Here is a 12,215-nt window from a genome sequence, read left to right on the forward strand (position 1 = left end):
TAAATACCCTCTCCTAGCAGAATGGATTGTTGAAAAAATGAAGGCCAAACCATGTGACTGTCTTTGAGGGGAAACAAAGGAAGCTATTTATAGAGCTAAATGTCTTGTTCTGAATCTTAGTCACAACATTTTTAAATAGCCACATCTTTAAATCATTATAACTCATTGGTAATGCTCTCCAGATCTGCATTTTTATGACTATACATTGCTATGTCACAGACAGCTTCCATCTCTCACATACACTTGCCATTAGCAAGTCTAATAATAACCTTCGTTCCAGGATTGACACCGAGCGTTGTCAACTCCCGTAGACAACCCTTGGAGCTGAGGGTGCTCAGCCCCTTCCAGGAATGCTCAGCAGCCAGCTCTGAAATGACACATTTTTCTCTCCTTTGGCCCACCAAAACAGATGCAAACCTTGGCAAGCCTTACCCAGGCAGAGCTCTCAGCACATGAGTGGAGGTTCTGCTGTAGCATGGACTCAAGTCATGTGGATTTGGGCATTGGCTTAAACTTGAGCACAGCCCTAAGTCTTTAGCAGAAGGGAGAGGCTGGTAGCTGGAGCCTGTCCTGGTAGACACTGGGAGCCCCAAAGCACATAAGTCCCAGAGCTCCAGGTTTCCCACTGGCCTGCCCGGCAGATGTGTGCCAGTCAGGAAATCAACAAATTGGAACCACTTTACCTCTTATCAGTATTCAAATATGGAGAAAAATATCCAGTGAGACTGGCTTAATCCTGCAGTCCCTCCTGAAGATAATCCTCTCATTGAATCAAGCAAATTATAAGTCAAGCATTCACTTGATGTGTGTATACAAAAAAAATTAAAAGAGCAACCTTGCAAACCAATGTGTAAAAGCTTTACATGATCAAGACATTGGGACCGTGCAGTCAATACATTTCGAGTGAAATACTGGAAGTCCTCTAATACAAGATAGTGGAGATGGTTACATGTATTTTGGATTTGCACTACCCCTTCAAGGCTTTTGAGCGCTGTCAGGGGCCTTCTGGCAGTTCCATACCCCATCCAAGACATATCCTTTGTGCTCCCAGAGGGAGTAGGGAGACTGTAAGAGCCACTATTTTGTATTTTAGGAGGACAGCTGAGGACAGCAGGGTATCTTGCTGCACAGGAAAGCAGGAACTCTCGCTGAAGCAACCAATGGACTCTCCTTCAGAACTGTCAGTTCTAAATCAGGTGCTTCCTAGGTACTTTTGACATTTTGGAAACAACTGCTGTATAAAGCATTACATATGTGCTTGTAAACAAATAACAAACATATCATTGGAAAGACCATGATATACTTATTTCATCTTAATAAAGCTACCCTGCATTTCAGGCTCAGGGAAAGCAACATCTTTATACTCCACCAGTCATTAACTTTGCAGAAAGCTCTGACTTGAGGTTATCCATCTCCATAGTTTTCCACAGACGGTGGACAAAGCAGTGGTAGCTCCTAACCAAACGGGACAAGTGGTTCCAGTTTTCCATGGTAGTTGATGCTGCTGAAAAACCTCCATGTTGGTCACTGCAGGGTACAGGCTCACTCCTCCCAGGCAATGCAGCAGGGACTGGGAAATGGACTTCTTATGGGATTTTTCCTGATCACTTGCTGCTGCAATATGTCCACTGTACTGCTTGATATTCTCCAGCAGCATGGTTAAAAAAAGATACTGTCTTCCTACGGCACAAGACATTGTGCTTTGCCATGTAGCAATAGATATGCTTGTTGATTAAACTTCTGTAAAGATCCTGGGTTTCATCCAAAACTCAATGGAGCTAATGGGATTTTTATCCTATTAAATGAACTTTGGATTTCCTCATCCACTGTTCAGGTCAGAGTTGTAATCCCTTGACTTTTTTACTTTGGCTCCTCACAAAAATTATTTAACAGCTTCCTCTTATAAAGTTTAGATTACATTGTCATAAGTTTCAATGCTTCACCAAAGACTGGGTTAGCACTCTCAATATGAACTCATGACTTCAACAACTTCAGGATTTTCAACTTGAGCTGCAAATATGGAACAAATTCACTGGACCTGGGAACATTTATTCAGTCTTGTTACTTGCTTGCTTGGATTTTCTTCTTCAAACTGGACAACTCAGAACTACGTTTGCAAAGACAACTCGGGCATGAACACTAACTGAAATCCAAGCTCATTGCTGTGCAAGCAAACTAATGGCAAGGGATGAAGGGAAACAAACTAAATAATATTAAGAAAGCCACCAGTAGTGAGAAAAACCTGTAGTACACACAAACTCCCTCTCTCCAGTCTACAGAGAAGTGAGGTCAAAGCACCTGTGGAAGTCAGAGGTGCCCAAATGCAATGGATGGACTCCAAGCAGTGTCAGGTTCAATGAAGCTTTGATGAAGGCTGCAATGCTTCACCCACTCAGTGTTTGAGGCCCAGTGCTGCAGTACAGATAAGCTGGGGGTGCCCAGAGATGGGCTCTGGAACATCTGACCACCTCCCGCCGTGTGTTCCATCAGAGGCGGATCATCCATGACTAAATGACCAGTGAACACTCAAGGGTACACCCATGTGTTTGTCTTCTCCTGCCAGAGGTCACACACAACACAGACCACCACAGATCTGCATTTTACAGTTTCAATCAGATAATGGCTGAGGCACTCAGAATAAACCTCCAGGTCTGAGAGCATTCCAGGCCACCTGTGGCCACAGGAAAAGCATATCCTGGCGACTTTTAAACTAATTTCCTAGATCTTGCTGTACAAATTAAGTGAGAGATTTACTTCAGCATTTGCACTAGGAGACGAAATGAGTAGATTCATTTGGGGACAACTTCTGTGTTTAACAAGTTAATCCTTTCAGTTCTTCAAAATGGTCAGATCAGCCAGTTTTAAAAAGCCTTAGAATGCACTTCTGCACACTTTGAATGGGAACACTCTTCGGGAGGATGAAGCAGGCACATTGAGGGTCATGTTGGAGTCTGCAAGTCCCAAAAGCCTGTCCAGCACTGATGACACGTGAAGGAGTGAAGTACAAAAGCCTCCAAAGTCCTGGGAGTGTTTTGTGAGAAGAGTTTGATATATCCTTCTCCAGGAGAGCTGATCCTGCCTGAGTAGACGGCCTTGTATTCTCTTCCCAGTCTAGGAGGGCACTCCCCTGGGATCTTCCCCTGGAGGTACTGAAATGGATTCAGTGACCAACAAGAAGTGGCACATGAAAGACTCGCTTTCCCTGGCAGCACCTGCAGGTCCAGGACCACATTGACTGTCCTGCTATCACTCTATTTTTAACAAGCCACCTACACTGGGACTAACTCAGAGCTGCTCCTACCCAACCAGATGCTTTTCCATGTCAGGTAACTGTAAAATCCTACGAAACAATCTGCTGATGGTTCAGGGTAAACACGCTTAATGAGAACTATGTTGTAAGGATGTACAAAGCTTTCTAGTCACTGGCAGCTGAGAACATGAAATTCAGCAAGTCATTACAACCGTGCAGCTTGAATTGGTCTTGACAGGCTTAAATCCACAGAATTCAGAATGCCACTTCTGCTGTTTCCTGACTTAAACCATAGAGCCACTGCAACTCCGTCAGAGACGTCGCCCTGCCACCGGGAAGTGATGCTGCTGTCAGACACTGAGGGACATTATCTGAGAATGCAAGCAGCACAACTTCTGCTCAAAAGGGATTTCAGCTGGAACAGGAGTATGGCCAGGATTACGGCCAAAATGCTTCAGCATCTGACACAAGTGGATTTGTCCCGTTTACATCAGCAGTGTCCAACCCTGCTCTCCATGGACCCATTGTCAGCATTAGTTGGAGATGGAGCACTGACAGGAGGATAATAAACAGAAGAGTCCAACATGGAGCTTCAGATGATGACTTAACATCCCAACTGTTCCCAACAATGAGAAGACAGTAGGTGGGTCTCCGTTCATCCCCCTTCCCCAAATACACTTCCCCTCCTTCCCCAGTAACCCAGACGCAGGGCCTGTATAAAGTGCAGGACATCTGCTGTAGAGGGTTTCATTCGCTGTCCTCCTCTTATTAAAGTTTATCCACAGCCCTGAGACACAGATGGATGTGAAGAGCCACAGTGAAGTCAGTGTGACTACATGCAAGGACATTATATCATGAGCATGTCTATTATTTATAATGAAATTAAGCTGGCCAAGATAATTAATGCTATTAATATCTGCACAATGATGAGCACAGTATGACTAGATAAATAGGCGGAATTATTTCTGATCTGAAATATCCTCCCATCTGACTAGTAGGGTGAACCCAAATATAAACAGAGAGGATAAACAATTTGGTATGAAGTGTTACTGTAGTTTTTAATTATCTAGTACCTATATATCAGGTGCTGAAGAGGCAGAACTACTTGTGCTACAGTCCAGGGTGCTTTGACAATATGGTCCCTGCCACAGTTCACTGGTAATATTTCAACATGAAAAATGCCTTGGGGGAAGGGGAGTTGAGGCAAATTGAGACATTTTCACACTGCCAATTTTGCATGTTCTTTCACAGAGAAAACATTCAGACAAACTATAGTATCTGGCAGGACCCCGCAACTCAACACACCAGGCTCCATCATCTCTTACCATGCCTGTCTAATACGATAGTACAGGCTCCAACTGAGCACAATAGGGCACAAAAGGAAGAGAAACAGTGACTTAAGGGCAGAGCTTCATCATGAACTTCAGCCTCTTTTATCGTCATCAACAGAAAGCACAATTTTAACTGAACTCCTAGGGAGGAGGAGGAGGTGGAATTTAATTTGCCTTCCTATGAGAAACTGAGAGCAGAACACTTCCACTTGACCTCTTTAACCTCCTAATCTCCCAGGACATTCACTGTGTACAACAATACTAACGCAAATGGGTCTATACATTCACTGTATTTCCTAAAGAGATGGTCACAACAATGGAAACGTTTTTCAGATACACATCCATCTAATTTATTGAAACAGATTTGGCAGGAGTTGGCGTAAAAATTCAGTATATGCAAACCTCTACAGCTGTTTAGCTCAAAAGTATCAGAGTGACAAAGTTCTACCTCAGATAAAAATCAAGTAGTGCTCTAAGTAATTTTCCATCTTTGCATCTCTGAGTTTCAAATTAAATCATCTTGAAAGGAGCCATTTGTGTTGCTTTTTTTTTTAAGAGAAAACCAAATTCCTATTTAAAGCCACTCAGACAACATAGAAAATAGGATGCAATTTACACTACAGAAGCTTCATTTTAAAATATTTTAAGGAAAAGACACAAACTCATAAATATCTAAAAGATTAAGTGTATAAACACAAATCAATGATCCAATTTTTACTTGCAGTATGACTCTGTAAAAGCATGCACTATTCAACAAACCCTGGAACATGCAGCTCAGCACTAAGTATTAAGGAAACAGCCCAGATTTTTTTTTTTAAGCTTTTGTACTGAGTTTCTGCCTTTATCTTTTTTATTTTTTTCTAATTTAAAAATGTCAAGATCTTAACATCGGGGTAATGTCGCTTGTGTATGCTTCTTAGAAACCATTACTGAAGCAGCTCTTGTTTCATAGTCTGTTTATCTTCAAACTTATATTTAGAAGTACATTGTAACAGGGTGAGCTGCTCCCAGGTTTATTTTTAATTCGAAGATACTGTCACAAACTATGTTTGTGTGTCACAGAATGTGAAAACTAACACTAGATGCCAAGAAAGCTTAAGCACTACCAGTTACCAACAAGCTGATAGCATTAGGTTGTTAGGTGATTATAGTTGTTGGTAATTTTGAACACAGGCATGATTAAGTGAAAAATAAAACTATTGAAAAAATTACATTTATCACCCCCAAGAAAATAAGTTACACTCTAAATTTGAAACAGCATGCTGGGAAACAAAGGCAGGGTTGTACCTAAAAAAGGAGAGTGTACTGAAAAGAGTATTATTAAGTGATTTACCTTGGCAACAGCTTTGCTTTCAGAATTATTGTTGGAATCCTTAATGCCATTTAATGAATCTCTTCTCTGTGGGCATGGCTTCTTTTTGCGCGGTCTGCCTTTAAGATTTGGCGCTGAAAATTAATGGAGAACAATTTGAGCACATTGTCTTATCCTGGATTCTTAACAGCTGAAAGCATAATAAATAATTCCACTACAATCAGTCACAGAAATGTACACATCTGTCTACAGTAAATGCTTATTACAAGACTCCCATCCTCCATGGGTTACATCTTGACACACTATACATTTCTATAGAATATCCCCCAAAGCTAATCTATTCTACTTTCACATAGCTAATTAATATAAAGTCAAACACTGGTCTCTGAAGGACTCAGAGAGAAAGCACAAATATTTCTCCATGGTACAAAAAAAGAACAAAATTGAATATTAATGGTAACTTTGCATTAATCACCCTGCTGCCTTTATTATTTCTAATCTTCAAGCAAGAGTACTAACTACTATTTCCAACTTTGGGAAACATCTGGCTTTGGAAACGTTCTGAAATATTGAAATTCCTCACAGCTCCAAGAAATGTTTATATATCCTGTCATTCTTGTCAAAGTTCTTCTGAAAAAGTTTAAGAAAAAAAAAATAAAAAATTACCCCTGAGTCCTGAAATGGATCAAAAAAACCCTTAACAACTAGTTCTGGAAGTTGACAAGTACTGAAATAAGTGATTGATTGTTTCATAAGGGTTACATACCACACATATGAATTAACATGAATCACTTTCAGTTTTGTCCAATTCTTAAGATAAAACAGCTCTGAAATAACACAGTGACTAAATCCTAACTGTGCTGAGCCATACGAGGAATGGGATACGGATCATCATAAAAAATATCACACTCATCTTTCAATAGTAGTATTACAATATAAATTATGATCATATATAGAAATAATAGATGAAGCAGATGTTTGCTCATTATTACGTGTCCTCTCTGCTTTCAGATTTAAAAATCAACCTCCGACTACTATGGCAACATTTAAAATGATAAACAATCATTAGCTAATGACTGTACTGAATAAGATAATTTCCTTTAAACCTTTAATTTCTAGGTAACCATTGTTTTCATTACTTAAAGGGATGATTAGAACAATGTCAGAAATCTAAATATCACAAACCTCTTGAGTGTCTTCTAATTGTTTTTAATCTTACATTTGTCACACAGTAAGCCAGTGGTTTCGGGACATTTTACATTTTAATTAGTTTGCAAACACAATAAAGGGTGCTAATTTGATTTTATAGTTTGAGTAACACTGTCATATTTGGTCTGTTCAGAGAAAGAGAAAAGCTGCAGGTTTAAAATCAAAAGTCACATCGTTTTTCTTCCTCCAACACAGGCACATAGTAAAAAAAAATATATATATATACGTATGTGTGTATATACATATATATATGTAAGTGCATATGGGTGTAAGTCCATATTTGTGTCTATCTAAAAATATGTTTATCTCCCTATAGAAATATCTCCATCTATCTCCAGTGAAGCACATTCTGCTTATTGAAAAGTACTGCAGAAAGCAATTCTGAAATTGTCATCTGAGGCTCACATGCAAAATCAAACAAAGAGAGAAAGAAATTATTACCCATTCCAGTCGACAAACATCTGCCTGATTTATATCTGTACTCATGAATGCTACAGCATGTGACTGCACACTACGTCGCTGGGAGTCTCGACTTGGTGTGGATGTCAGCCTTACACAAAATGAACACTCAGAGTATTTGCTCTGTGCTTCCAAGTCCCCTCCCCCAGCCGCTCCATTACTCATATAAACAGAGATGAGCGGCTCGGCGGGAGCGTGGGATGAGCTCCGAGGATCCAGCGCCGGCTGCCAGACTGCCAGCCCTGGCCACGCCGCCCAGCCTTATTCATAAACCCCGCTCAGACTTCGGTGTATTTCTGGTGCCTGCTTGTTTTTTGGCACATGACCTGGATGGGACGGACAGATCCCGAACAACGGTCAGCCCAGCAGTCGCATCTTCTTTAAGCAGGTACTGAAGAGAACAGTAACGTTCCCTGAGTTTCCTACACCCTGGCAAACGTGCTGAAAGATCGACCTTCAAATGAATGGATCCCCAGGCCTGGCCCAACACACGGCAGAAGAGGGATGTGGCTGAGCAAACATCAAATATACTTGCATATCAATTACTTGTCCTTTCTTTCTTTCTTTCTTTTCCTTCTCTTTAATGAATAAAGAAACTAGTTCAAGGCTCAATGTTTTCCAAACATACTTGTTATCCTGAGTTTTGGCACTCTACTCTGTATCACACTATAAAGCACTGCTAATGTTTTGCTAAAAGCTTTAAAAGCAAGAAGGCATTTGTTTCTAAATTCCAGGTATATTGAGCTTGCATATAAACACTGTTTGAATTGGAGCCTTCCACGGCAGAACTGGCACAAACCCACTACGAAATGGGGTATTTGCATTCTCCCCGTGGCTCAGGAGCTGCAGCAGGGAAGGTCTGTGCGCAGCACACACGGGGACCACCCCACACGTCCCATGGTATGACTTTAAATCACCTGAAGCCCTTCCAGGTCTGACACACAATTAACAAGAAAGCAGCAGTAGGAATTAATACCAGAAGAGAAGGTCCTTGCATCTAGTATCTACTCTGTAGAAGAAAACATTTGACATAGTTCCAGTCACGCTTGAAACTAAGCCATTAATATTTGCTCCCTAAATCATTATAAATAAATGCATTATTTGAAGATTATTGCATTTCAGTGACACCCATTTTGTTCTTGTGAGCTAGAAAATATGACTAGGACCGAAGAAATAATTTACAAGTCACATACTTGTTTCAATTTTGTCATTTTTTTGTTTAATTTCTGACATATTCATGAGCACACTGCAAATGTCTTGAATTTGTTATTCATAATTATTTTAAAGCAATTTTACACACATGTTGTGGCTTAGTCTCAGTCAGTTTTCATGATGAATTTGTATGTTTAGTATTTACTGGACTGCTAAGTGAGTATCCTATGTTATTTTTCTGTTTTCTGGTGGAGAAGGACTTCTGGCATGACTACCTGAGAATATCTGATATGATTCAATTTCTTCACATGTTTGTGCATATGGCTTTCAAAATCATTTTCTGAAAGCATTTGTGGCAGTGAGACCTGATAACTTGCACATTCCCAGAAGGTGAGAACATAAGCAAAGCAAATTAAAGTACAAAATGAATACATAAGTACAGAAGAAAGTTTGCATTTATTTGCCACCTCTTTAGTCTGAGTGCCTGTAACAGCAGTATGAGAGACACAGGACAGTACCAGCTTAAAAACTTCCTGTGCATTTGACAACATATTTGCCTTTTGCCAAGCTGTGGTGTTTTCCACCCTTGTTTCTTTCTTTTTGCTTCCTATTGTATCTGAAAGAGGGCAAAACTCAGCTACTGAAATATCTACCGGGACCCTTGATGGGCTGCTGGGAACTTGTTTTGCCTCTACTCAGGTGTGATTAAAAGGGTCAGTACTAGCACAGCATAGGTGTCCTGTACACTGAAGGTTTGTTGACTCAAGGAGCCTCTTCTTGGTATCACAGCTCATCCCAGATTTGCTAGTCACCACAAAGGGCATGTTCACTCAGAACCAAGCAAAGCACAAGACATTACCTTCCCTGTGCCACAGCAATCTAGAGCCCAGCTGGGAAAGCCATTTCACCTGCTGAGTCCTGGCAAACATTTCACGTGCAACCAGGTAAAACACAGCTACTGGAAAATGCACAGTACAAATTAACTTTACTTGAGTTCAGGAGTCCCCAAACCATGGCTACACCCCGTAGTGCCAAAGCACCAGCAATATCCTATGTGTTTTTACTACAAACTGTCACTCCTGAGAGGTTAATGCAAAGCCCGTGTCACGCACAGCACAAGGAGTTACATTATCTGTACATGTAGATTGGCAAATCTTTGCTGACTAAAACGTACCCCAGTAAGAAGCTGACCTGGTGCTCCCAAAGCCTGTACTTGTGAGCTGCCTACAGACTATAGCAATCAAACAAGGAGAGTCCAGAGGCATCTCTGCACAGAAATAAAGACCAGGAATCCCAGAGAAGCTCAGCAGCAGGCTCTTACTCCCAGAGTAAGAGAGGCACACAGAAAAGAGAGGAGCTCATGGCTAATCTGCTCAGACTAGCTAGATGTTTCCTCAAAGCTAGAGGTCCTCTCTGCTCATGAAGCCACGAAACAGCATCATTGCTCAAAAGTATATCTTCCCCTCCAACACTCATATCAGTCTGTGCAAACATGAGGATATTTTAGCTGATCAGGACAGGCCAGAAAGAGCAGAAGGCAACTACCCTGCCCACTTACTCTGAAAACTTAAAAGGTTGTGGCCACTGCTCTCCCGTCACTACCACCCTCAGTTATTCAACTCTCACGTGGGAAAGAGGAGCATTTCCAAATCTTACCACCTACAACAACTCCTGGCTCTGGGTTTAACCCAAGGAAGGCAAGTTCTACGCAGGTGAAAAAGAAGTACCCAAAAATGCGAGCTGCCAAGGTCAGCCATAATTAAACACTACCTATGGTGGAAAAGCATAGGCTGCCAGAAGAAGAGAGCACCTCCACCTGCCACCTTCTTTTCCTGCATCCCCAGGATTGGAAAGTGATCACTGGGCTTACCCTGTTATCAAGTCAACCTCCCTTGAGCCACATCCATGCCGAGAATGCCATGTACTGTGTATACACGACCGCTCCTAGAGGCACAAATAAGTCAAGAGACAATGACTGTGGGTTTGGGGTACCTGACTCTAGTAGGTCAGTTACAGTAAAACTATTTTTTAGGAGTGATTATCACTTTAACTCCAGTGAGTTCAACCCTCCCAATAACACTGGAGTATATATTTTGGCTAATGCAAAAGATGTGTTGTTATAGGGAGGGTGTTAAAAAAAATAGTGGCCTTCACACAGCTGAGGTCAAGCTATGTTGGCACTTTGTCAAAATCAGTGGTGTAGCCAAGAGTTTTTAATGAGCCTGGAATGCATTACCTCATTTGTCATACCTGGATCACTTACTCATGCTGAGCCCAAAATAACCTTGGACCTTGTTGGCTGCTCAACAAACCATGTAAGTAAACAGTACTGTACTCATGCCTAAAACATGTACCTTTTAATTGCTTGCTCCACATTTCTTACTCTAAAGCACATCTAAGCAATTGTGATGCTCATGATCAAAGTTCTTGCCGTTTCAAGCCTCTCTGACCTGTGTAACCATTTCCTGATATGACTTTTGATTTTGTCTTGCTGATATTCCAATTTCTCAGAAACACTTCAAAAGTAGGAGAAAAAAAAAAGAGAGATAGAAAGAGGGAAAAAAAAAGGAAAGGAAGACCATTGCTGTGTTTTGCTGAGGACTGTACTGGGATAGCTGCTAAGCATTGCTAATGCACTTACAACTTGCAGTGCCAACCAGATTCTGGCTGCCTGTTGTTTTCTGTGACCATGTTTCTGTCCTGTGGAAAGCTGAAGGAAGAACAACAGCATTTTTGCCAACTGCAAAAATCAATACAAGAAAAAAAAAAATCAACCGAGCTTGTAAAAATGTCCAGGGCCATCACCAAAGAAGGGCCAGCAGAAGATCTGGGTCTACACTGAGGGTGGGCTCACAGAGTCAGGTGAGCTCTAAACACAGAGGTGGGAGTGTACCAGAGGGAAGCAATCACGAACCAGGATTAAGGTGGAGCACTGAAGTTGCAAGGAGTTAATAAACAGGGATGTGCTGTGGTGCTGGGTTCAGAGGAGACGTGCGCTCGCGTGAGGCAAAGCTGCAGCACACCTGCTAAATGCATCAACAGCCTCTCCTCCCTGAAGGACACCTTGCAGAATGTCTCCTCACAGAATCTTTTTGCACTGTGCCAGTCCTTCATATGCCTTCCAGCTTTCACACACATGCACAAAAGCTGTGACACCAGAATCTTTGGCCCTATGCTGCAAAACCATCAGTAAACACAGAACAGACTAGGAGACCTTCCCTCTTAGGCAGGTGGAAACGGCAGGATGTGTCAGATCACAGAGCTATTCACGATGCAGGTGCCAAACAGAAGCTGGAGGTGCCATATGGAGGTGCCTGGCCATCAAAGTCAAGGTGAGAAGAATGGTCCCAGATCTCCACAAAATCCATGAACTGACCACGCCTGCTAGCAGGTGGCAAATAGCTGGTTGCTGAGGACATCCCTAAAACAGCCTGGCAAAAGTTAGCTCTTGGCTGAAAATCATGGTTACATGTTACACCTTTTAAAATGTAATGAATAGAAA

The 12,215-nt window shown here is 41.6% G+C and overlaps 1 protein-coding gene across 3 annotated transcripts in view; it reads right to left on the minus strand.

The window, feature by feature from the left end:
- The window catches only part of ARID5B (AT-rich interaction domain 5B), a 117,894-nt gene that overhangs the window by 32,229 nt on the left and 73,450 nt on the right, over positions 1–12,215 (minus strand). For 2 of the 3 annotated variants that reach the window (XM_027694114.1, XM_027694113.1), the window contains one exon: positions 5,915–6,027. In XM_027694114.1, the coding sequence (XP_027549915.1) occupies positions 5,915–6,027 (113 nt within the window). Of the gene's footprint in view, positions 1–5,914; positions 6,028–7,543; positions 7,639–12,215 lie in introns of those variants that run through there. The other variant, XM_027694116.1, reaches the window with a different exon arrangement.

The sequence above is a fragment of the Neopelma chrysocephalum genome, unplaced genomic scaffold (genome assembly GCF_003984885.1).
Source record: "Neopelma chrysocephalum unplaced genomic scaffold, ASM398488v2 Primary Assembly neopelma1_96, whole genome shotgun sequence".
In the NCBI taxonomy this organism is placed as follows: domain Eukaryota; kingdom Metazoa; phylum Chordata; class Aves; order Passeriformes; family Pipridae; genus Neopelma; species Neopelma chrysocephalum.